The sequence below is a fragment of the Salvia hispanica genome, chromosome 5 (assembly GCF_029641045.1).
Source record: "Salvia hispanica isolate PSC_SH4W2 chromosome 5, Shi_PSC_v1, whole genome shotgun sequence".
Taxonomy (NCBI): Eukaryota; Viridiplantae; Streptophyta; class Magnoliopsida; order Lamiales; family Lamiaceae; genus Salvia; species Salvia hispanica.
In genome coordinates this window covers 38,959,839-38,984,933 of record NC_142696.1, presented here as the reverse complement: position 1 = coordinate 38,984,933, position 25,095 = coordinate 38,959,839, and the positions used below count along the sequence as shown (strand labels likewise).

At 39.1% G+C, this 25,095-nt stretch overlaps 2 protein-coding genes and 1 long non-coding RNA gene across 5 annotated transcripts; 1 reads left to right on the top strand and 2 right to left on the bottom strand.

Annotated features, from left to right (window-relative positions):
• Positions 1-1,781: 1,781 nt before the first annotated feature.
• Positions 1,782-2,387, bottom strand: LOC148926813 (uncharacterized). The gene has a single exon (XM_089059257.1). The coding sequence runs from the start codon at positions 2,385-2,387 to the stop codon at positions 1,782-1,784; it is 606 nt and encodes a 201-aa protein (XP_088915383.1).
• An 8,410-nt stretch (positions 2,388-10,797) lies between these two features.
• Positions 10,798-19,913, top strand: NERD (GW repeat- and PHD finger-containing protein NERD). The gene is made up of 10 exons (XM_048087379.2): positions 10,798-12,897; positions 13,031-13,110; positions 13,718-13,890; positions 14,800-15,709; positions 15,882-16,009; positions 16,093-16,152; positions 16,240-16,290; positions 16,819-16,889; positions 17,450-17,604; positions 17,698-19,913. The coding sequence occupies exons 1-10, from the start codon at positions 11,045-11,047 to the stop codon at positions 19,641-19,643; spliced, it is 5,427 nt and encodes a 1,808-aa protein (XP_047943336.1). The 5' UTR covers positions 10,798-11,044; the 3' UTR covers positions 19,644-19,913.
• A 1,973-nt stretch (positions 19,914-21,886) lies between these two features.
• LOC125190769 (uncharacterized) lies at positions 21,887-24,461 on the bottom strand. Of its 3 annotated transcripts, XR_016130203.1 has the most exons (5): positions 24,206-24,461; positions 23,128-23,358; positions 22,909-23,019; positions 22,257-22,570; positions 21,887-22,155 (listed from the first exon to the last, which is right to left on the bottom strand). It is a non-coding gene; the product is annotated as an uncharacterized LOC125190769 (long non-coding RNA). The 3 variants fall into 3 exon arrangements; XR_016130204.1 differs by lacking the exon at positions 22,257-22,570 and having other exon boundaries at positions 23,124-23,358; XR_016130202.1 differs by lacking the exon at positions 22,257-22,570.
• Positions 24,462-25,095: the final 634 nt, after the last annotated feature.

The window sequence follows — 25,095 nt, the reverse complement described above, 5'->3', positions numbered from 1 at the left end:
GGAAGTGGTTTAAGGTTAGTAATTACGTCTTGCAATTGCCACCTTACTCTATCTGCATCTGTGTTCATATTGCAACGAGTAAGTGATTTGTGTTTGTGTATTCCTTCAATTAAGTTTAACTCAAGTGTTGTTGAGGACTTCAGAGTTGTGTGCTTGTTGTTTTTGCTGCTACGCACCACCAACTGAATTTGCTGATTCAAATAATATGCAATCATTTTGTGAGTAGGGTGCCGTAGGAGCATTAGATGGGACGTACATCAACGTGCGGGTGCCTATTCAGGACCAACCAAGGTACCGTTCTCGGAAAGGACAAATATCAACCAATGTTCTTGCGGCTTGTGACAGATTTTTAAGGTTCACATATGTACTACCTGGCTGGGAAGGGTCGGCTGGAGATTCGAGAGTTCTCCGTGATGCAGTCTCAAGGCCATATGGACTGCGCGTCCCTAGAGGTTACAGTCTGAACTATAAAGAACTTGCTACACCTTACCAATTATGACATAACCTTTACTTCCTAGAATATTTGCAGACACATACTATCTATGCGACAATGCATACGCTAACAGCGAGGGTTTCCTGACACCTTACAAAGGGGTGCGTTACCATCTCAAAGAGTGGGGACCTAATGCGCACGTGCCTCAAAATCTAGAGGAGATTTTCAATATGAGACACACTAAAGCGCACAATGTCATTGAACGGGCCTTTGCCGTCTTGAAGATGCATTGGGGAATACTAAGGAGTCCTAGCTTCTACCCGCTACAGGTTCAAGTGAGGCTAATCACTTGCTGCTTCATACTTCACAACTTTATCAGGCGTGAAATGGACGACGACCCAATCGAGAATGCACTCTGAGCTAGGGGAAAATGTAGGAAGTGAAGAGCCTTGGGAGAACCCCAGTTATGTCGACAACATTGAGCCTACAGATGCATGGACTAACAAGAGAAGAGATTTGGCATTGCACATGTGGAATAACAGAAACGACGCTTAATTTGTTCGCATATGTTTGACTGCGCTTACCTAGCAAAACTCATTACTCATTACCTAGCAAAACTCATTACTCGATGACCATTATTTGGCAATTTGAACTACGGTGGCCAATTTTGTAAATTGCAACTTAGAAGTAGTAAAACAATTGGTTATCTGAGTCATAAAACAAATGCAACTTATTTGTGGTGCTGAAGACATGTGGCATAATTGAGGATTAATGCCTTCTCGTTGGAAACCATCCCCCAATTTCGATCACAATTGTTTGCTGGAGGTCAATCAGCTCATTAATCTCATTAGTAAAAATAATAAATGAGTTGAATTGTAATTTATTTTAATTAATATCTTATTGAAATTAAATAGTGCCCCCTTAATTATATAACTAGGCCAAATAATTAAAATTTATTACATAGTCTATCACTAATAAAGAATTCATTATTGTTTAATTTGGTTCGACGGCAATTTAGTGGTGGATAATTAAGACAACTTTTTCTATGACTAAATTAGTAGTATTAAATTTTACATTGTTGTTTAATTACTTAGATCATATCTAAGATAATCTTAATAAAATGCCACAGAAGACGTACATAATAGTTTATAGATGCGTCGTTAGGTTCAATATTACAAAAAGATGTAGAGCTAACACTTGATAGTTCTAACACAAAAAATGGCAATATATCCAGCCACAAAAAAAGGCATGACCTTAATCAGACGCTTACTTCATAGTTCGAACACAAAAAATGGCAATTTATCCAGCCACAAAAAAAAGGCATGACCTTGATCAGACGCCTTGCCCACTAAGCGATGTTGTTCTCTTCGAGTAGGAACATCACGAAATCCGGCCTGTCAGCCTCATCCATTCCTCGAAACAGGTCGAGCAACTCGGTTTCCTTCACTAGTATCTTTGCAGCTGTAAACTTTTGTTTCTTGGTCAGGCCCTCGACCACACCAAGTAATTTTAGCACCGCCTCTCGTTTAGTGGTCAAGTCGAACTCGTAACCAATCCTAGCGGACAACGTTCGTAGGCGCTCGTTCGTATCATCATTCATGCGATTCATCATCTCGAGTACTCCATCCAATGCTTCTCCAGCCTTACGTTTTTTGATTGTTTTCTTCAAGGTCGGACTGTTAAGCGCACTGTCACCCGCACTTTCGCCCGCAGCAATGGGGACGTTCCCATCTCCAACTGATTCACCTACAAATACACCGTCTAGGTTGGGGCGATAGACGTTCTCAGTCTCAAAGTTCATGCTATCCTGAGTATCGTGAACATGCTGAGTAGATTCAGCTGCGTGAACACGCTGAGTAGATTCAGCTGCGTCCTCCGCGGTTCCACCAATTGCTCGGTCTTTACCGAATATGATTTTCCATGCTTCAAAGTGGGGCCAAGACTTCCCACGCATAGTCTTCGCATTCCCATCCGCCTGCACGTTATGGGAGCAACTTATATTAGTCGCTATGCAGAAAAATTAATAAAAGAAACAAAAACTAACTACCTTGATGATTTGTGCCAATTGTTCCTCATCACAGTGTATCTTATAGTCCCCCCTTTCATTGAAGCCGACACCACTGCGGTTGAGTATGCTACAGAGCAGGTTGTACTGTTTCTTCCATGTAGATATCTTAGACCAAATGTGAGGATGAATGCGCAAATCAGTTTTTGGGTTTTGTCTCTTCAAGTCTTCTTCGATCCTTTTCAAGTATCCAGTACGAAAACCGTTATCCGATTTCCATCCGTTGGCAACGAGTTCTTTCATGGACATGCTAAGAGTCTCCTCCTCCTTATCCGACCAACTCCTCCGTGTCCTGTCACTTCTCGAACCACTCGATCGTCCAGAGTTACTTCTTGGAACTTCATGAACATGATTTCAACGACAGCCACAACATTTAATCATTTAAATAGTATACATAGGGACAAATTAGGACAGATACAAAGTTGTTATCAACAAGATATTGCATGAAACCAAGTAAGGCCCAACACTTACAACACATATAAACAGAGGGCAAAATTTCTCCCTTATCCATTGCAATTCTTGTCAACAATTTGTTCGTTTGAGTTCAACATACAACACAATAAATAGATGGCAACAATCATAAAGAGTTTCATATTCAGGTAAGAGCAAAGACAAACCGTCAAACGTAGGGCTGTTGAAACTGTTGAACTGATTCGAAGGCCACTGATCACTCATGCTTCACACAATTGACGTTGAAATTTGTTCGAAACTGAGGTAAATCTGATGACGTTCGCGCAGACCAGAAGCTTGCTTGGAGTATCGCCGTTTACGAGCGGCGTTCAAATGGCGGGAGTATTTCAGTGGAGGCGTGATGTTTTGTTTTAGGGTTGCAAAGAGGACAAAATTGGAATTAAATGTTTTTACCAAGGCCAAAAGTGTCTGTCTGTAGAACAAATATTATTGTATTTTGGGCCCCATGGTTGGCTATCCAGCTGGAAAGGGGAAGCCCAAACTGGAAACAAACAATAGAAATGCATATATAGTTTGAATCTCATTCTCATGGAAAGTGGAAATGACCCTTATCCATGCATTTCTTTTTCCACATATTCAAACGCATCCCTAATATATACTGTGCGTACTACTGTATGCATATGTAAGGTACTAATGAATTACCTTAAATCCATTAAAGAATTAGAATGGAAAAACAAAGAATGAAATATATTGTGTGTGTTGGGAAAAAAAGTGATAGAAACAGAATGGAAAAACAAAAGAAATATGAGTAGAATAATAGAAGTGATAAGAGGAGATTTAAAAAATAAACCCAACCTAAACTAAAATGTTGAAATTAATTATGATCCACGAACTTTGTCAAAGTATCATTTTAGGTCCGTGAACTTTGAAATATCATTTTTAGTCCGTCAACTATGAGTTAATATTATTTGAATTACTTTTTACTATTTCCAAGTTTTTCTGGACGAAAATACCCTCAATACCTTGAAGGGTATTTTAATAAACTTTATCACATACTCATATTTTTTATAAATATCTTTACTATATATTTTTGACGAATTTTATAAATATGATTTGACCTTCAATATTATCACTTTTGTGACATGCAAGAAAAGTTCATTCTTCAACTTTTTATAATTAAAGAATTTTAAAATATTTTTAAAATATGGATACTCGTAAAAATTAATGTCACAGTCAATAAACGATACTTGAATATTTTAAATAATATATCAACATTCAAGTATCGTCTATTGACCGTGACCTTGATATTTTACGAGTATCCATACCTCAAAAATATTTTAAAATTCTTTAATTATAAAATGTTGAAGAAACTTTTCTTGCATGTCACAAAATTAAGTGATAATATTGAAGGCCAAATTATATTTAGAAAATTCATCGAAAAATATGAGTATATGGAGTGGCAGGAACAGATTTTGACGGTAAATTGTCTAAAATATGGCTCGCCGAAAGCAAGGCATGTCCCCAAAACGAAATAGGCAGTCGTGCATAACTCATCATCTATCGGACCATGTTTAACAAGATCATGTTCCTTCTTTCAGCTACGTCATTCTGCTGGGGTGTGCCCGGCGCAGTCAGTTGGGATTCAATTCCCTCTACCGATAAGTAGTCCAAAAACTCGGCACTGAGGTATTCGCCTCCGCGATCAGATCGCAGGCTTTTGATACGTTTTCCATGATGCGTCTCTGCATAAGCCTTAAACTCCTTGAACTTGTTAAAAGCTTCAGACTTAAAGCGCATCAAATAAACATATCCAACTTTCGAGTAATCATCAATAAAAGTGATGAAATAGCGAAAGCCGCCTCTTGCCTCGGTTGACATTGGTCCACACACATCAGTATGTACAAGTTCTAGTACTTCCTTGGCCCTATTTCCTTTCACCCTAAAAGGTCTCTTAGTCATCTTGCCTTCCAAGCAGGATTCACACGTGGAAAATGATTCAGTATCTAGTCCTTTAAGAAGGTCTTGATCCACGAGAGTTTGAATCCTCCTTTGGTTGGCATGACCAAGTCTAAGGTGCCATAGGTACGTTTCGTTCATTGAACTTGAAGGTTCCCTTCTTTTCTTTGAAATTTTCGATGCATTATTGAGTTCTAATTTGCGTTTATTAAATTGTGTAGATATGATTGTGTACAAGATTGTTTTCCATGATACCACGACAGATATAAGAACCATCTTTCTTAATAACACAACTGTCATTAAAAGAAATCGAATATCCATCAAAAACCAATTTAGAAACTGAAATTAAATTTATTCTAAAAGAAGGTATGAACAAAACATTCTTCATAACAAAAAATCTATCACTACTAAAACGCAAATAAACGTCTCCCACTGCTACGGCCGCCACTTTAGTAGCGTCGCCCAGGTGGACTTCGATCTCTCCATCATACAGCCGCCTTGTCACCTGCATTAAGTCAGGATCAAAACAAATATGATCAGTCGCACCAGTGTCTATAACCCAAGTATGAGATGAAGTCGAAGCCAAACATGACTCGACAACTAGAGCTTGGTGCATACTTGTAGCCTTGCACTTTTTAGGACAGTCTGGCTTCCAATGCCCCTTCTCTCCACACTTGAAACACTTTCCGATTTGCTTTTTTCCCGACCTCCTCTTTCTCTTTCCCTTAGCTTCCTTAGGTGCGACCTGGTTCGTCACTTTCTTCTTTCCTGCGCTAGGCCTAGGGCCAGAGGAACGATGTGACGAACTGACCATCGCAGCCTTAGCTTGGTTCATGAGATCCTCTGCCGACTGAAGTTCAGTCAACAACTCAGCTAAGGTGTAATTTCTCTTATTCATCTCAAAATTGAGCTTGAACTGCTGAAAGCTAGGGGCATACTCTGAAGGATGATAGTAACTTGGGACTCGACATCTATGACACCTCCCAAAACCTCAATTTGATTGAGGTGGCTCATCATCTCGAGGACATGGTCCCGCACAGACGAGCCTTCCTTCATAGTCTTGCACATGATACTCCGAAAGGCCTGAGACTTAGCCGTTCGATTCTGAGTACCAAAGAGATTTGTGAGATTTTGCATAATATCGGCGGTAGTAGCCATGGCGGCATGCTGATGTCTAAGCACTGTTGACATGGAGGCCAACATATAACACTTAGCCATCTCATTCGCCTTATGCCACCGTCTATGCGCATCTCTCACTGCCTGCACAGCGTTAGCCGCCGGCACTGGGGGCCGTGGAGTAGTGAGCACAAACTTGTACTCATCAGCCGTGAGAACGATGTCCAAATTTTGTTTCCATTCTATGTAATTTTGGCCCTCGAGTTTGTTTTCTTTAAGAATTGCAGAAAGAGGATTGAGTGACATGTTGACGATTTAGTTTGCACTCCAAAACAGAATATTTACTATTTGTCATAAACTTATGTGATGAAATTGAGGAGATTAACCATAAAACTTTTCAAATTCTCACAACTGTAAAATTAAAATTTTGTACCCTCAAGCAGAGGTCAATACGCATTAAAATTTTAACATTTTTACTGGTCACAACACCGACGAATAGTCCAGAGACCGCAGCACGACATGGCCATCAAATGTTGCCTAAGCACGACCATCTGATTTAGCATTACCGAATCTCGTTTCTACAACACACTCCCATAACAATGCTCATGCGTTGATAACAAGACCAAGCTATCTCGTAAATTCTGTTTGAACTTCTGAAACTTGTAATTTCTTATGATTATTGTCCCCACAACATGGGTGGCGATAATATTGGAAATTACTTTCTGGTTCATACTATTTACATATGAAAAGTCCACCTATATGAACTCGCTATTTCTTAAGATTATTGTCCCCACAACATGGGTGGCTATAAGATTCAGAAATTAGCTTCATAAGTTGTGGACCAATCGATGGAGACCATATACAAACTTAGTTCGTAATTATCGCTTAGATATTCAAGTTATGGTTTTTCATTAATTATCCTTAACCTTAGTGCAGATTAAAGGCTAATTAAATTCTGTTGGTATTTAATTGACTGAATAATTGAATCTTTTATAATCTTTTAAACATCTTATTAAAGGATAAAATATTAATTACTAAAGTTTAATCCATATTCATGGCTTCTATAAGATTTATCTAAAATAATTAATTATTTATATCTTTGACAAACATGAATAAATAAACTTAAATTAATTCCTTATTAAGATTGGGAAGAGAATAATTTTTTATTATTTAATGAAATCCTACATACCTATCCTTGTTAGGATTCTAGATATATATAATATAATTAAGAAACTATTAAATTATTCTTGTCCACATCAGCTAGGATTAAAAGATATCCCTAGATATGTCAATAATCTAAATATTCCTAAAATCTAGGGAAATCTTTCCAAAATATTTTATTTCCATTAAATAACAATATTTTAATGATATCTTTTAATTTAGGAATCAAATAATCATTAAAATAATATTTCATCGTTATATTGTGATCGAGGTTCGCACGATCAACAACGACGAAGAGATCCACCGGAGTTCGACCGCCGGACCGGCGAATTCGCCGTCCAGCCACCTCCGGCAGCCCGCGCGACACGCGACTGCTTCCTTTTCTCCCTCCTCGGCGCGAAGACGCCGAGAACTCCCTCCGTCGACGTCGCTCAGCCGCGCAGCCACCGCCACGCAGCTCCGACGACTCTCCTTCCGCCCCGGCGGTCTCGCGCGACGCAGCAGCCGCCGTGAAGGGCGTTGTTGCTCTTGGTCTCGCGTCGCTAGGGTCAGGTCCGACTAGGGTTAGGGTTAGGTTTAGGGTTAGGGTTTCGGGTTGGAAGAATCGCCGCTGCTCTCGGACGAGCAGCGGCTTCCGTCAACGGCCGGTAGCGTCGATTGCTGTGAAGTCTAGACAATCCGTGAGGTGCGGTCTCGCCGGCGGCGTGGACGAGCCCACGCTCGTTTTCACGTCGCCGTGTGATCGCCTCAATTTCTCCCACTCGACACCCGCGATTCCCGAGGCATTCCGGGACCGGCGGTCTCGCCGGCGGCGCGCATGAGTCAACCCTCGTATGCGTGTCGCCGGTCGATCGCCTCCCATGCTCCCACTCGCTCGACAACCCTAATTGGATCGCATGTCGCGCGATTCGTCTCGGCGAAAGCGCCGACGAATCGCACGTTTCGTGCGTTCCAAATATTTGAGTTCTTTGTTTCGATTGTTCTTGAGTTCATCATGCATAAACATATAGCAACTAAAAACAAGAACATGCTTCGAAAACAAAAACGCATGCATACATGAATTTCGCGAAATTTAAATCCAAATAATCAGAGCCAAAGACTGGCTCTAATGCCAATTGAAGGGGTTGGCAGCGGAAGCGCTCACATAAATCAATTACATAATAATTCTGATCTATTTAGCAGATTATTTAGACAAATTCTATTCGCGTAATTATCACATGTATCATGCTCATAACTCAAATAAAACATGCTTTAAATTAATTGAAACCTAAAACATGCTTTTCTACGGTTTAGCCATTATACCTTGATGATTCTCCAAAGAATCCAAGATAGCTAGCGCATTCTCCACGTGAAGATCTTTAGTACAAAACCACGAATCTTCTGTCTGGTTCCCGAATTGTAAACTGATATCAGGGTGGGCTGATCTCACCAGTGTACTAGGACTTAAATAAAGAAGACAGAAATCCTTTCCCACGGAGGAGAAGAAAAGTCGTCCCTCTTCTAAGAAGAGAGGGGGACGAAAATTTTGGAAGAAAAAAAAATTGTATTTTCTATCTCCTTTATTCTCCTATTTATAATAAGTCACATATTGGGCCCAGACATGGATCTATTGAAGGCTTTGGATATGGACTCCTCCAATTAGCTTTTTACTAATTAATTAAAACCCAATTTAATATAAGCTTATAATTGGAATATTACGAGCAACCACTATAGAAGTAATATTGCACTCCCCATCCAAATCCGAAATTATAAGTACTTCGGGTTTCATTACTTGATATTTATTTCCCGCGCTTAAGATAAAAACATCCATTAATTAATTATTGTGTGCTATGGACTTAATTAATTAATATCTTATTTATTCAAGAGAGGACTCAGCAAGAAAATCTTATTTATTATTCATAGAGTAATTAAACTCCAACTAGCTAGGTTCCGAAAAATAAAACCTTATTTCAAGCTTCTCTTGAGGATGTTATCAAACGAGACTCACCTCGCGCACGATTCAACATAATAGCAATCCTAGCACCGCTAGATATTATTCACCACTACCCAATATACCAGGCTTATTGGGTTGCGAAAACCCGCAGCATTTGGTAAATCAAAGTAGTGCATAATCAATACCGTATGCTCAGTGCTAACGTACATTGATTAAGAAATAACAATTTACAAGACCTCGTCTTTCAGTAGATAGCATAAAGACTGTCTCGCTGTTAGATCCATTCAGTGCTATACCACACCAACGTCATCTTATTTCAGTAAGGCTTAGAAATAATCGGATTGACGTTGCAACATTTCACGATAGGTAGTCTAAGCCTATCTAGGTTGTGAAATTCTTCTTTTTCTTTGTTTAAAACTGACCGTGTTACCTTAAAGTGAACGACGCCCACAACCGGTCTACTAAAACAAAGACTTAGACTTTGTTAAGTTACTTATACATTTAAACATGTAATAAACATCCATTAAATGTAAAACATAACAACATTATGACAAAAATAATCTGTTTATTCCTTTGGAAAATAAAATGAGAGTTTTAACAGTATTCAATCACTCAAAATGTGATTTCTAGTATACAAACTCCAACAATGGTATCACATGTAGGAGCTTACTGTCTCTTTTCCACGAGCTGAGTAGTGCCACACCCGTTGTTGCAATTTAGTGTGGGGCTCACTTTCGGGGAAAAAAGAAGTGAACAGTGACAGTAATAATAGTCCAGTAATACCAAAAACACGATAACTATCTTCCATGCTCCTATTCTCCCAGGGTGAGATTAATTTCATCTCAAGCTAAAACGTTGCACGATGTTAAATCCGTCGACTGCGCATTAGTTTGATATTGTCCACTTTGGATCAAGCTCGTCGGCACAGATTTATTTTTTGGGTCAATTCCAAAAGTCTTCAAAATAATTGGAGTTGACAATGCTTATATGACCTTTCAACCTCACTCACTCATTCGACATGAGATGAGTTTGTAATCCAATAAACTTTTTCTCATACTGAAACCACACCAGGAACACGACCAATACATCAACACATTATGGATAGATTCAAACTTGAGTCATTATAAGTCTGACTCGAACATAGGTCATCCAAGGCCTGACATATGCAAATACATAATTCTTTAGGTATTGCAATTAAACTTCAAATACCTCATTTTGTTCCATTATAAACAAATCAAATTCTTTTTTGATACATCTCATTCGTATAATTATTTTCTTTTATAATATAATTAATCACTCACTTATAGAGAAAGGAGTGATAGCCAACATTTGATATGTGCTTCAGTATTATTTGGAATTTAAAGTGCCCATATAGATAATATTACTTGGGATTTAACGTGCCCATATAAATAAAATATTACTACTTGGGATTTAAAGTGCCTATAGAGATAATTTTTAAATAGAGAGAGTCAACAATTGATATGTGGTGCAATATTTATTTAGATTTAAAGTGTCCATAGAGATCATATTTCATTAGTCAATTTGGACGTATACAAATAAAAGTCATTTGAAATGGAAAAATGGAATAAATGTACCTATCATTTGTGGCCCATTCTATTTAATTGGGCTTTAATATATTTAAATTTACGAAAGCCCAAAAGTGAGCCATTTTTCATTAATATTTCTTTCCATTCATCATTAATGAACAACTCTCCCTACCAAATTAAAGTAAATAAATTCAGGAAAATATCGAAAACTGAAATCCATCGAATTCTCATTTCCAAAACCCTAGTGCATTTTCAAGAATCTTGTAGAGTCGAAGAACAACAACTCCCCTGCACGAGCGCTCTGCTCGAAGCAAAATTAGGGTTAGGGTTTGTAAGGAAAAGGAAAACGGTAATCAGTTTGCCCCCACTGTGGATGATGAAGCATATATATTGCTCGTGAACGAACAATTTAAACCAGACAAATGGATGAGGAAAATTTGGGAGTTTCGGCGATTGATGGCGCCGGGGAATGCGGATCGATTGCGGAATCAGGTGATTCGACTGTGATCGGCGGCGAGAAAAGAGAGGTGGCGTCGGTGGAGGATGAAACGGTGGCGGTCGGCGGAGGGACGGTGGAGGTTCTGGCTGAGGATGGCGGCGGTGAAGTGGCAGCTTCGGAACCGCTGGAGGAAGGAGCTAATCGAGTGGATGGTGAGGAAGGAGCGGACCGAGTGGATTGTGCAGAGAAGGTGGGGGGGGTGGCTGCTGATGGAGTCAATACGCATGTTCTTGATGAATCAGTAGTGAATAAGGAAGGTGATGAAATGGCAATTGACCCTGATTCTGAAACAAAAAACGAAGAAGAGATTGTACATGTTGTTGATGCCAAATTGGAGGTGGATGTTACTCATTCTGAATCGCAATCGGACACCGGAGGGGTTGAAATTGCTGAGGACACACATCTTGTTCTTGATGCCAAGTTGGAGGTGGATGTTACTCAGTCTGAATCGCAATTGGACGCCGGAGGTGTTGAAATTGCCGAGGACACACATCTTGAAGTGAAAGGTGAGGAAGAATTTAGGCCAGTGGCCGATACTGATGCAGTCTGTGAGCAGCAGTTGTCTGAATTGCAAACAGATTTGGCAGGGGGTGAATTGAACCTGGTGATGGAGGGAACTGAGTCGTTGAATGATCACCATGAGAGGGAGTTGGGCAAGGAAGAAGTGGATGTTGCAGCATTGGGGGGAGTGGAGAATGAGTCAGTGGCCGATACTGATGCAGTCTGTGAGCAGCAGTTGTCTGAATTGCAAACAGATGGGGCAGGGGGTGAATTGAACCTGGTGATGGAGGGAACTGAGTCGTTGAATGATCATCATGAGAGGGAATTGGGCCAGGAAGAAGTGGATGTTGCAACAATGGGGGGAGTGGAGAATGAGTCAGTGGAGAGAATGACAGTGGACAATTATGCCGAGACAGCTGCAAGGAGTGATGATGTTGCTGTGGAGAGGGGGGATTTTTTGGTAAATGATTCAGAATGTGGGGCAGGTGAAAAATCAACTGAGGTTGAAGAGGAAGAGAAAGGTGATGCCGAGGCTGTGGCGGAAATAACGGCCGCAGAAGTTGAAACAGATGACAGCGTGCATCTAGCTAAAGTTTCTGAACAAGAGCAGGTCCATGAATCAAATGAAGGTTTGGAAGATGTTAGTGGCCACGAAAGAAACAAGCATGCTGAGGATGAAGGGGTGGTGGCTGCTGAGGAGAGTCAGGTTTCTGAAGCGAAGATGGTGGATGATGAGAACTTTAGCTTGAAGGTCTCAAGTGATGCTAATCTAGATGTGCATTTGAATGAGTCAGAATATAAGGAGGACACAGACCTCCCTGTAAGGGATATCAAACAAGAAGAAGAGTCCAGAGTAGAATCTGAGATGACAAGGAATGCTGAGGTGGATCATCTGGCTAAAGATGCTGACATGGGAACCAACTCCATCGACTCTAAAACCCCAGATGACGAGGGAAAAATGGAGACAGAGGATACAATGAGTGATGTAGATGAGACTGCTCAAGACATGTATGATTCACCTGGTGGACTACAAGACGAAGAAGATGAAACAATTGCTGCTGAGGAGGAGACTGGGACACAAGATACTGAAATGGAGACTGAAACTGATATGGCAGAATCAGGGAAATCGTCAGGAGGGAAGCGGAAGAGAGCAAAGTTGACAAAAAGTCCATCCATAACTAGAGCATTGGCTAAAGGATCATCACGGAAGACTGTGGGAGAGGATGTTTGTTTCATCTGTTTTGATGGTGGGGAACTTGTGCTATGTGACCGCAGGTAAGGTTTCTAGGATGCAGAGATGATTTTTCTCATTTTACAAACAATTCCTTTTGTCTTCAAACTATTTTTGGTAGCCACCACGGGCGTCATTGTGTTTTACATTAGTTTGTGTTTCTTAATGTGTTTACAGAGGTTGCCCGAAGGCCTATCATCCTTCCTGTGTAAATCGAGATGAAGCGTTTTTCAAATCTAAGGGTCGCTGGAACTGTGGTATGGGTTTCTCTGTATCTCAAAAGTGCATGCACATGTTTGATGATAGTTTATGACACTGTTGTGGGTTGTACTTCTTTTATTAGTACTAACCCTTACAATTATCTTTTGCTGCTTTTCTACAATGAACAGCCTCTTCTTTGGATTTAATTTTTACAAGTAGAGAGTTTGCTAGATTTACAAATGCTTGTTAAGAAACATATATACTACTACAATTCAACTTGTTACAATTAGTAACTTGTCTAACTTTAGATATATATATTGCAAATTAATGTTAATAACGTGATTTATTTTTACACGTGCATCAACTAGATGTTGGAACTATTATTTGATGTAGAGCCATTCCTCGTGACATCTTTTGAATTTTAGTTGCATTTTTTTACTGAAAAAAGTGAACCCTAATTGAAAGCTTTTTGCTATAACTGTGTTGTCCAAGCCGCTACTTGAACAGTTGAATGGCATCATAACTACTTAAATGTGCTCTTCTTTTGCTATCTGTTTGATTAAAATATGGTTAAATTTTAATATGCACCTTTATCCAACCCTTTGAGGATTCGTTGTAGTATTTTTTTGCTGCTAATGAACTTGTGATTCTCCTTGTTTTCAGGCTGGCATTTATGTAGCATCTGTGAGAAGAATGCGCGCTATATGTGCTATACATGTACCTTCTCCCTGTGCAAAAGTTGCACTAAAGATGCAACTATCTTATGTGTCCGAGGAAATAAAGGATTTTGTGAGACCTGCATGAGAACTGTTATGTTAATTGAAAACAATGAACAGGTAAACAATGGTGTATGTGCTTCATGATCTCTCTTGCCCCCACTCATTAGTTTGTTCTTCCTGTGCTTTAAATATATAATTGCTGTTGTTAATTAGTGGTACCTGGCATGTAGAAACATCAATACTACTGTTCTTCAATGGTTATACACCAAGGCCAGCTTTTTGTGTTTGACATAATGATCCTTGGGCTTTTCCTTGATTAACTATCTATACTTAGTTGGACCATGGTTGTTTTTTCTTTGGCTTTTAGTTAAGCCTCTAAAGGTGCAGTTGGGATTTTGAAATAATTTATCACATATTGGTGCTTCTGATGCACATGGGGTAGAGTCTTATAAAAAGGTAACCAACTTCTGGAAGTGAGATAGTCTAAATTGTAGAAGTGGGCAGTGGGCACCATAGTTCTTCAACACTGTAGATATACTCAATCTTAATACTTTTAATTCTAACAAATCAATAACATCCCCTAAAACAATCAAGTACGTAGAAAACCCGTTAATTCTAGTGTACCTCAACGGGAAAAGAAAATGGAACACCACAGAGTGCATCTTCACAAACCAAGAACTATTAGATCACCCCCTCCATGGGATTATGGTGTAAAATCTTTTATGTATGAATATGTTAGACACCTGTGACTTGTGTCTACCATTCACAATAACTATTTAGATCTGTAGGCATTTATTGTTCTCCGATCATCATTTTGATTTTAGAATTTTTTTAGTATGGTTGTCTCTGGCTTCACACTTCATGGTTGTGCTCATCAGACACTGTCCAAATTTGAAATTATGAGTATTTGGTTCCTAGATCCATCAGTAACTGGGTTAAGTAGTGTTACTGGTCATCCAGCCATTTGTTATTTGCATTTGTATGACTATTCTGATTATTTCTTGTTGCTATTAACGAGAGGTGCAGGCTCAAATTGACTTTGATGACAGAAGTAGCTGGGAGTATCTCTTCAAAGATTATTACTTAGAGTTAAAAGCTAAGTTGTCATTGTCATCAAGTGAGATTTTAGAGGCTAGAAACCCTTGGAAGGGAGCAGATGTGTCTGGCACCAGCAAAACGGAGTCAGCTGAAGTGAAGGCTGATGCAAATGAAGGAGGTTCCGATTCAGATGACTCCGTTGAGAACTCTGAAACTGTCAGGCCTAAAAGAAGAAAGATAAGAAAACAATCAAAATCCAGGTCAAAAGTTGATACTGGTGTTGCATCCCGAGAGAGAGCTGTTTCTTCATCTGGCAATTCTGAGTGGGCATCACAGGAGCTACTTGAATTTGTCTCGCATATGAAAAATGGTGACATATCATTATTGTCTCAGTTTGATGTACAAGCACTTTTGCTTGAGTATATTAAAATAAACAAGCTGCGTGATCCTCGTCGGAAAAGTCAAATTGTGTGTGATGCAAGACTTGAGACTTTATTTGGGAAACCTCGAGTTGGGCATTTTGAAATGCTAAAGCTTATTGAATCTCATTTTCTCATAAGAGATGAGCAAAATGATGATCTTCAAGGGATTGTCGTTGATACTGAAAATGACCAGTTAGATATTGAGGCCAGTCCTGAAACCCTAACTAAGGGTGGCAAAGATAAGAAACGTAAATCACGTAAGAAAGGGGATAATCGGGGGCCTCAGTCTAATCTTGATGATTATGCAGCTATTGACATGCATAACATTGGTTTGATCTACCTGCGAAGGAAGTTGATGGAGGACCTACTTGAAGATACTGAAACATTCAATGAGAAAGTTATCGGAACATTTGTACGCATAAGGATATCTGGTAGTAACCAAAAGCAGGATTTATATAGAATAGTTCAAGTTGTAGGTATGATTTTTTCCTATTGTCTTCATATTGGTTATAGTTGCTCTCTGCCTCGAGTGCTTTTATAACTAATAACAGTTATATTCGGTGGTAGCTTAGCCTTCCTATCACAATTCCACCATCTCATTATTGAAAACACAGCTGATATTGCTTTTACTTGATTTTTTGTTTGCAGGAACTAGCAAAGCAGCAGAACCTTACAAAGTTGGCAAAAGAACTACTGAAACAATGGTAGAGATTCTAAATCTAGATAAGACTGAAATAATATCAATTGATACAATCTCAAATCAAGAGTTCACCGAGGTAACTGAATTTCACCATTAGCGAATACTTTTTATCCCCTGAAATCAATTCTCTCACTTCATATTTTCTTCTGACATTGACAGGATGAATGCAAACGTCTGCGCCAGAGTATCAAGTGTGGGCTCATTAGTCCTCTGACTGTGGTAAATACATACACAATTACATACATTTGTTTTTATCCTAGGTTGTCAATATAACAGTTATAGTGAGATAACTTTTCTGGTTTGTAGGGTGAGATCCTTGACAAGACGACAGAAATACAGGTGGCCAGAGTCAACGATGTATGTAATCTTTGCAGTTTATTATTTTGGAAACTGTTATATTCTGTTATGAATTAAAATGGATTATATAAAGTCCCTTCTGTTTTGTCCCAAGTTTCATAAACTTAAGACAAACTTAGTTTCTGAAAGTTTTGAAGCCCATAGAGAGTGTTACCTGCATGCTCTATATTGATCGTCTTATTTTTGTTGGCATAGTGCGTAATGCTGCATCCCTCTTGGTTCAAAATTATTCTATGATATCCATTCATAAATGAAATATAAACACTACTTACTTGGGTTATTTATGGTATTTTGCTCCATGCTCCCTTGTTTAGAGCCGTTTTTTCAAATGTGTGCAGTAGAGTGGAGTAGTAATATATCTCTAGTTATGCTAGAAATGACTAATGAGATATATCTATCGTTGATCTTTCCAAGATATGTGATCTGATCATTTATTTTTATTGTGAATATGTATTTTAGTCTTGAATAGCATCTTATTATCCTGTTTACATTTTTAGATGATGTTATTTCTTTTATGTTGCTATGCAGTGGCTGGAATCAGAGACCTTACGGCTTAGTCATCTTCGTGATCGAGCAAGTGATTTAGGCCGTCGAAAAGAATATCCTTTTCTGCATGTCGATATAAGCATGTCATTTTACCTTACTTCTTATTTACCTATTATGTCTATGTCTTTGCCTGTTGGGAAAGTTAATATTATTATATACTTCTCTCAAACTTTGACATCCATGTAACTGCCTATGCTTTGAGCCTCTTAAAAAGTATACTGGTTTTATTATAAAATTAACCACACTCTTTTCTGCATAGGAGCAATATGTTTCAGGAGTTTATTGCATATTGCATACGTTGTGTTAGCACTTAGTATCTTGGGATTTGTTTGGTCAATTGCTGTGGTTAAACTCTAGGAAAATTGGAATACAATCATCCTTTGAGGATCTGTTTATACAATAAAGCACATAAGTTCAATACACTATTGTTGTGTGAGGAAATTTCCTGCCACATAATTCATCTTCTAGTGTCATATATATATGCTCCCGCGTTGATCATGATGTTTTATGTTTGGGCTTTGTTTATAACGATAATTTTTAGAATAGTACTAGTTTTATATTTTATGTACTATGCTTCTCTGAAACGATTAGTTTGCCCTTGACTGATTATCACGCTTAGAGAATGTGTTGAGAAGTTGCAGCTTTTGAAGACCCCTGAAGAGCGTCAGCGCAGACTAGATGAAATACCGGAAATTCACGCGGATCCAAAGATGGATCCTAGTCATGAATCGGAAGATAATGACAGTGATAATGAAGATGCTAGACGAGGTCTCTTTCATATCATTTTACATGCTTTGTGTTCAGTATAGTCACAGTTCTCCAATCCTAATCTCTAATCAGAATTTGTTTTGTTCTATGCAGATACTTTCATGAGATCTCGAGGTTCTGGTTTTAGTAAGAGAGGGAGGGGCCCAATCTCTCCTGGAAGGGATAATTATGTAAAAGAATCTTGGAGTGGAGGAGGAAAAGCTACACCGAGCAGGAACCTGTCTGGCAACAACTTTTCAACCAATACTGGCCATATTGGTGAGATAGTAAATGAGAATTTGTGGAATTTAGATAGAGACAAGTCGACCCAAGACTCGGATAATTTTAATAGGCCAAATTCTACTACTATTAAGTCTGAATCTGCTGAACGCGCTCAGCGTACTGTATCCCGACCTGAATCAGCTTCTGGTGTTGCGTCACTGCCCTCGCAAGGGTCTTACTCTGCTGGGGCTGCAGAACCTGCTGTCAAGATAAACGAATCAGAGAAGATGTGGCAATATCAGGACCCTTCTGGAAAAGTGCAAGGTCCCTTTTCAATGGTCCAATTGCGCAAATGGAATAACACAGGTTACTTTCCTGCTAATCTGAAGATATGGAGAGCGACAGAGAAGCAAGAAAACTCTGTACTCCTGGTTGATGCGCTGGCAGGGAAGTTTCCGAGGGCATTGCCAGCTGAGACCACATTCCCAGCAACAAGTGCCTTGCACAGTTCCCATACATTGGCCGGTCATCCAAATAAGATTTCTGCAACATTGTTGCCCCAAGAAAATGAGAGAGCAAAACTGATTCAAAGTTCTGGTTCACACTCAAATATGTCTGCTGAGAAGTGGTCTGGGAATGATACGACGAACCTACCATCTCCAACTCCTAAACAAAGTAACGCAGGGTGGTCTGGAGGGAAAGAAGCAGGTCATCTCACTGTTGCAGTTCAATCACCTTCTGCTAATGGTGGGATTCCATCTTCTACTGCAGTTTTGCCTAATCTTGCAAATCATCCTTCTAATCCTGCAACAGTTTTGAATTCCGTCGTGCAAAATACCAATTTTACTCCGGCACCCAAGTCTCATCCCGGAATCATGGTGAGTTCAGCAGTCCCTTTGCATAATCAGACAACCTCAATGAGTGAACCACATGTAGCAGAGGTGCATGGCCATGCACGAGCCGCTGTCCCGCCTGTGCATACTGTTATTAGTCAGAATCTTCCAGCTGATAATCAGGTTAGGGGCAGCGGTTCACAGTCGGGTCAGGCACAGGGTTATGGTTGGGCCCCACCTAACGTTCAGAGTTCTTCTGGAAGCTTCCCGAACTCAGGCCCTGTGTCTGGGATTCAACCTGATGTGTGGAGACCACCTTCTCAGAGTAGCCAACCAAACCTGCATTCGCCTACCACACCAAATGCATCTTGGGGCGTGGCACCGGCTGATAACAGTAATCCTATGGTGGTGAGACCTCAAAATCCTAATGTTGGCTGGGGTGCAATGCCGACCAATCCAAACATGGGTTGGGGGAATCCTGCGCCAGCCAATGCAAACGTAAACTGGGGCCCGGCTATGCAAGGTCCACCGCCCTCTGGTAATACTGCAGCATGGGTTCCTCCACCCGCAAATCCAGTTGGAGGTAACATGCAAGGGATGGTTTCTGGCAACCCGAATCCTGGTTGGGTGCCAACTCAAGGTTGGGGTGGTGCTCCACCAATCCCAGGGCCAATGCCTGGGAACGCTTGGGGCCCTCCATCCGGAACTGTAGGGGCGCCTCCAGCTGTTCAAGGGTCGGGGCAAGGTAATGCAAACCAAGGTTGGGCTCCATGGCCTGGTGAGCAGGGCCCAGCTGGGGGTCAGTACTCAGGTCAACGAGGAGGCCAGGGTCGAGATTCAGGATTTGGTGGTGCCCGGCCTTGGAGCAGGCAATCATCATTTGGTGGCGGTGGCGGTGGCGGTGGCGGTGGCAGTGGTCCTAGACAACACAGGGGCACACCGTGCCCGTACAATGCGAATGGGCGATGTCGCAAAGGGGCATACTGTGATTACATGCATACTTGATTTAGAAATTTCGCAGCTCTTGTTGCTTAGGTGATAGTAAAAGCTAGGTGATACTTGCCTCTCGCTTTTCCTATTTCATTTTTCTTTAAAGGTTGACTTATTTAGGTATTTAAATTTGTAAACTTTGTGCAGCTCAGATAGCTGCTTTTTAGCTATATGCAATTTTGCGTAGTTGCATAGCAATTTTCTTTTCCCCAATTTTTAGTGCTCAACTTTGTGCTCTAGCGACTTTGTCAAACGGAAAATAAAGGGATCTAGATTTTTGTCCAATTTACCAATTTAAATCGTATTGCGCAAAACGTTTATGTTTCTTTAACCATTTCTATCGGGGGTCTCAACATATTCTCATCTCATAATATTCTTATGTTTTTTTTATAATAGTATCATTCCAAAATTTGATTAATTTATGTATCCAAATATTATTTTAAATAGATTGATATTCCTTTATTTCCACAGAACCAACAAGAAAACCCGGAAAGGAGCAATGCTCGACCCAATAAGTACAATTAATTCTACCAAAATAAACCGACATAATTAAATAAAGGAAAATAACTAATTTGCTAATCTTAACTACTCATCCTCATCGAGAAACGAAGCCCCCATACTTCAGCGGTTGCTTACTCTGCCGTTGCGACCGTGCACGTGTCATTGTCTTCATGGTCTGTTCCCTCGCCACCGTCTCGAACACCGGTTGTGGGTCTTCCGCAGTAGGTCCTTCCCCGATCTGTTCCACGGTGGTCTCCCCATCTCCTTCCATCGACGGTGATGCGGACACACCCGTATCATAGATGTAATATCCCTAAACAAGGCCTAGTTAGAAATATATTCTTTCGATATAAAATTTGTTCTAACATCTAGTTAGAAATAAACGATTTTCAAAAACGAGAAAAGAAAGGTTTTAAAACTACATGATAGTGTAAAACAATGTTGTTTAGAATAAGAATTTAATAAGAAAATAAGAGTATAAAAGAAAAACTATAAATATCAAATGATTTGGAAATGTTTGTTTATCACGAAAAAAAGATGTCTATAGTGCCCGAGTCAGGTCCAGAGGGACATCCCTTTGTGGGACTCAAGTCAGACCGCCAGCTATGCCCAAAAGCTCGGCCATGGCCTGAGATGTGCTCGGCCGACATAGAACATCGTTATGCTAGTCCGGGCCCGGAGCGGGTTAAACAGAATAGTCATCTTCCCGCGCACATGATCCAATGTGCGTATCGCTCAGGTGTGAGTCCCTCGGTTGTCCCAATACGGTCCCTAGTCCCTTAAAGGCCATCGAGCCATCGTGCAAAGCCATCGTGCCATAGGGTAAGGCCACCGTGCCAATTTTGGCCACTGTGCCATCGTGTAAGGCCATTGTGCCATCGTGAAAGGCCAACGAGCCATCTTGTAAGGCTGTTGTGCCATCCACCATGCCATAGTGCAAGGCTAGCGTGCTATAGAGCAAAGCCATCGTTCCATATGCAAGGCCACCGTGCCAATTGTGCAAGGCAATCGTGCCATATGCAAGGTCACCGTGCCATCGTATAAGGCCATCGTGCCATACCAAGGCCAATGTGCCATCTTTCCAGGCCATCGTGCCATTGTCTAAGGCCACCGTGTCATCGTGTAATACCATCGAGCCATCGTGTAAGGCTGTTGTGCCATCGTCTAAGGCCATCATGCAAGGCCACTGAGCCTCGTACTAGTCCTCCGGGCTAGGCCATCATGGAAGGCCACCGAACCCCAACTACATGATTTGTGAAAGATACGCGATTAAAGGAAAAGATGAGATGTTGATAGTTAGTCCCCGCAAGTGATTTACTTGATGTGACCATGCCCCTACATGGGCTCTACCATTTACATGATTTTTCATAATATATTTGAGTAATACATGATCAAAAAAGATGAGAGAATTTGTGGTACTTGGTGTACAGTACATCAGGTGTTACAATAGACCTATGTTCATTTTCTTATAACAATAAGTTTAGTTTTGAGTATATCAACAAACATTGCTATATAATTGAGTTTATACACAAATAAACGGTTTTTTTATACATGAAGGTTATTAGGTATATGTACACAACATAAATTTAATACTAATAAATAAGATATAGACAAATAGGGAGATAAAAAAAAATTGGTTAACTTCCACTTAGTATCTTTTTCATTCGGTTCACTGTCACCTGCCTTCTGGCTATACTCTCTTTTTAGTTGAATTCCATTCTTTTCAACCCACTTAAACGATACCGAAGATGAGTTCGTATAAAACCACTTTTCATCCACATTTGTTCTTATAACCCTTGGATTCTTTTCGCAACAATCTAGTAACTCTTGCTTGTTCTTAGTATATGTTTACACTTTGAATGCTCTAAACATGTCGATTGCATCTATTGTAGTCGAGAGGACCTGCACTTTATACTTCCTTTTCCTACCATTTGAGTCGACGACATAGAACACGAACCATATTTCGTCCACAATTGCTTTTTTGACGATAAACAGCGTCAACAAATTGTAGAGTCAAATGCAACCCCTGAAATAAGTAGTAGAAAAAACATATAACTAATATTAAAAAATCAAAACAATCGGTAAATACATAATAAATGTTTATTTTTAAATAAAATAAGTTCTTACTTCTTTATAGTTGTAGTCTTCAAATGCTTTGATCAGGTAATAACGTATGAGATCCGAATTCTGTTTATGGATAATAAATGGTATCGAATCCTTTGTCAATATCATAGGTATCTCCTTTGGAAATTCTATGAACCTTGGCTGGGATTTGTGTCCATTTCATAATATTAGAAACTGGTGTAGTCTCCCAACTATAACTAGACGCTCGCCTAATTCTTCCATATCCTTTAACCTGTTCCATATCCTTTAACCCCCAATTTTCTCCCCAAGTGCTTTGGCACCAGTAGAAATTTACACCGTTCTCGTTAGTGTCATACCTAGTAAAAACAATGGTATGATAATTGTATTTGTCAAAACTAGGAAGACAAATAGTTCTGTCCCAAATACCATCCTAAAAGTTTAACAAAATTAGATAAACTTATATATAAAAGATAAATATATAGTACTACAACATAGATAGAATGAGCAAAACCCTTACTTTAGGCCCTTAAAGCCCCTAAAAGTTAAGGCGCATAATTGTACTTAATATGATGTGTCAAACCCTTACTTTAGGTCCCTATATAGATGAATTTTTTAGTGGAAGTATAAATTGTTGTTACTTACATATTAGTCTAACATTTAGAGTTCATTCATAGAAGTAGAAAGGATTATGTACCTTAAGAGATTCGATACCCCCAACAACTGGGCCATTAACAAGAGTTTCCAGTAACTTCGGTTCATTTGCAAGAACAACCATGTGGGGATCTACTCTGACCTCATTCCTTTCCTTAAAGGAGGAAAATATGTATGATAAGAATATAGATAAATAGGGAGAACAAAAAAAAAGTTGGTTAACTTCAACTTATTATCTTTTTCTTCGTTCACTGTCACCTGCCTTCTGTCTATACTCTCTTTCTAGTTGAACTTTATTCATTTCAACCCACTTAAACAATACCGAAGTTGGGTTCGTGTAAAACCACTTTTCATCCACATTTGTTCTTATAACCCCTTGGATTCTTTTCACAGCAATCCAATAGCTCTTGCTTGGAGAGTTTACATCTGTCTTCATAAGTAAGATGTGTCCACGTTTCAATCACACTTACGGTTCCTAATGCCCATCAAATACCTGAATAAAAAGAAAAAACAGTAGGTACAAGGTCTCAACAAATATAGTTACAGTAAGAAAAAAAACAGTAGGCACAAGGTTTTCACCAATCCTAGCAAAAAAATCCACACCTAAAGATTAACAATGTGCTCACCAATATAGTCACTGTCACACCCCAACCCTTATGACTTATGTACTTACTATAAACTAAATTTAAGATTTTAAAAGAAATAATCCACACGTCAAATACAAAAACACATATATTTTATAAGCTCAAAAATCAAACATATATCAAGTACATATTTTAAAAAAAAAATTCTAAACAGTAGTGGTGGGACCTTTTCACCACTCTTTCTACTATATATTTATCTATATGCAAAAATTATGAGGAGGAGAAGGTTGTCAAAAATGCGTCAGCCGCCGACCCTTATAATAACTGTAACTCACATCAACCCACGCATCATTGATATCTTATTCCTGAAAAATATTAGTGGTTTATATGAGCCACAACTCAGTGTATATAAACCTTACCTTTAATTCCACAGCTCAACAATCAAACATATTCTTTAACTAATGTATATAACAATAACCAACAAATATTAGAATCAATTTCCTGTACATATGCATATGCCACTCTGTTCAGTTTATTATTCTGTGACAGATCAAGTCTGGTATCTGCCCGGGATTTCCATTGTATACGACTCGAAGGTCCATTTTCATTATTTGACCTTACCACGAAGGCCCCTCTTTGCATTTTGACCTTTCCACGAAGGCCCTCGCATCATATAATTCAAATATTCACTCCAATTTAACACATAGCAATCAATCACATAAAATATGTAAAATTAAAAGTGTGATTTATACACACCTGAGTCAGTCAAGATAGTGAGTTTAGGGTTTCTCCTTCGGATTCCTTATTTCACCTTCGGATTAACACTCTTGATCTTACTCTCTTGGACTGATAATTTACTGTTTTCTCCGGCTTTTTCCTTCTCTTTGCTAAATGTCGATGTCTCTAATGATATTCCTAGCTCTTGCAAAGTTAATCAATTCCCATTCCTAAATTAAGTGCCGTAGCATTTTATAGATTTTGAGGACACACGATTTTTTTTTTTTAATATATATTTCCTCCATTTTTTTTTCTTCCAAACTCACTGACTCTTACGTATATATATAAACATGCAAATGCGGTTATATAAAAATTAAATTAAACTATTGATATCAATTATGAATATTAAAATAAAAAGTAGCATGCATACTATATAGCCCATTTCTATGACATTTGTCCTATAAGATTAGTGGCACTATTAACTAGTGACCACGTATATGTTAACACATACATATATATATATATATATATATATATATTTTAAACTATATATTATACTATTATTATTTATATCTCATTTAGGATCACTATAAATATAAATATATTTTCCATGCACTAAACACTCACATACACACACACGTATTATTACACATGTACATGTACACTTATATTTAGTAGTACTATATGATCCCATGTACGTACCTACACGTTACTACACATGCACATCCAACTATTTAAAGTTCATACATACTTTCATATATATGTATACGACAAACAATTGTGCAAATAATATTATAAATATGCAATGATAAATAAAATTATATCAATATGCAAGTTTCGAGTTAGGGATGTCACAATCACAATAAGCAAAAAACAGTAGGCACAAGGTCCTCACCAATCCTACCAAAACAATCCACACCTAAATAGTA

Bases quoted from the DNA above. Each gene is read 5' to 3' on its own strand.
- LOC148926813 (XM_089059257.1), bottom strand. From the start codon at position 2,387: ATGCGTGGGAAGTCTTGGCCCCACTTTGAAGCATGGAAAATCATATTC.
- NERD (XM_048087379.2), top strand. From the start codon at position 11,045: ATGGATGAGGAAAATTTGGGAGTTTCGGCGATTGATGGCGCCGGGGAA. The intron at 13,111-13,717 runs GTATGGGTTTCT...CCTTGTTTTCAG, and splicing joins TAAGGGTCGCTGGAACTGTG to GCTGGCATTTATGTAGCATC. The intron at 17,605-17,697 runs GTCTCTTTCATA...TGTTCTATGCAG, and splicing joins TAATGAAGATGCTAGACGAG to ATACTTTCATGAGATCTCGA.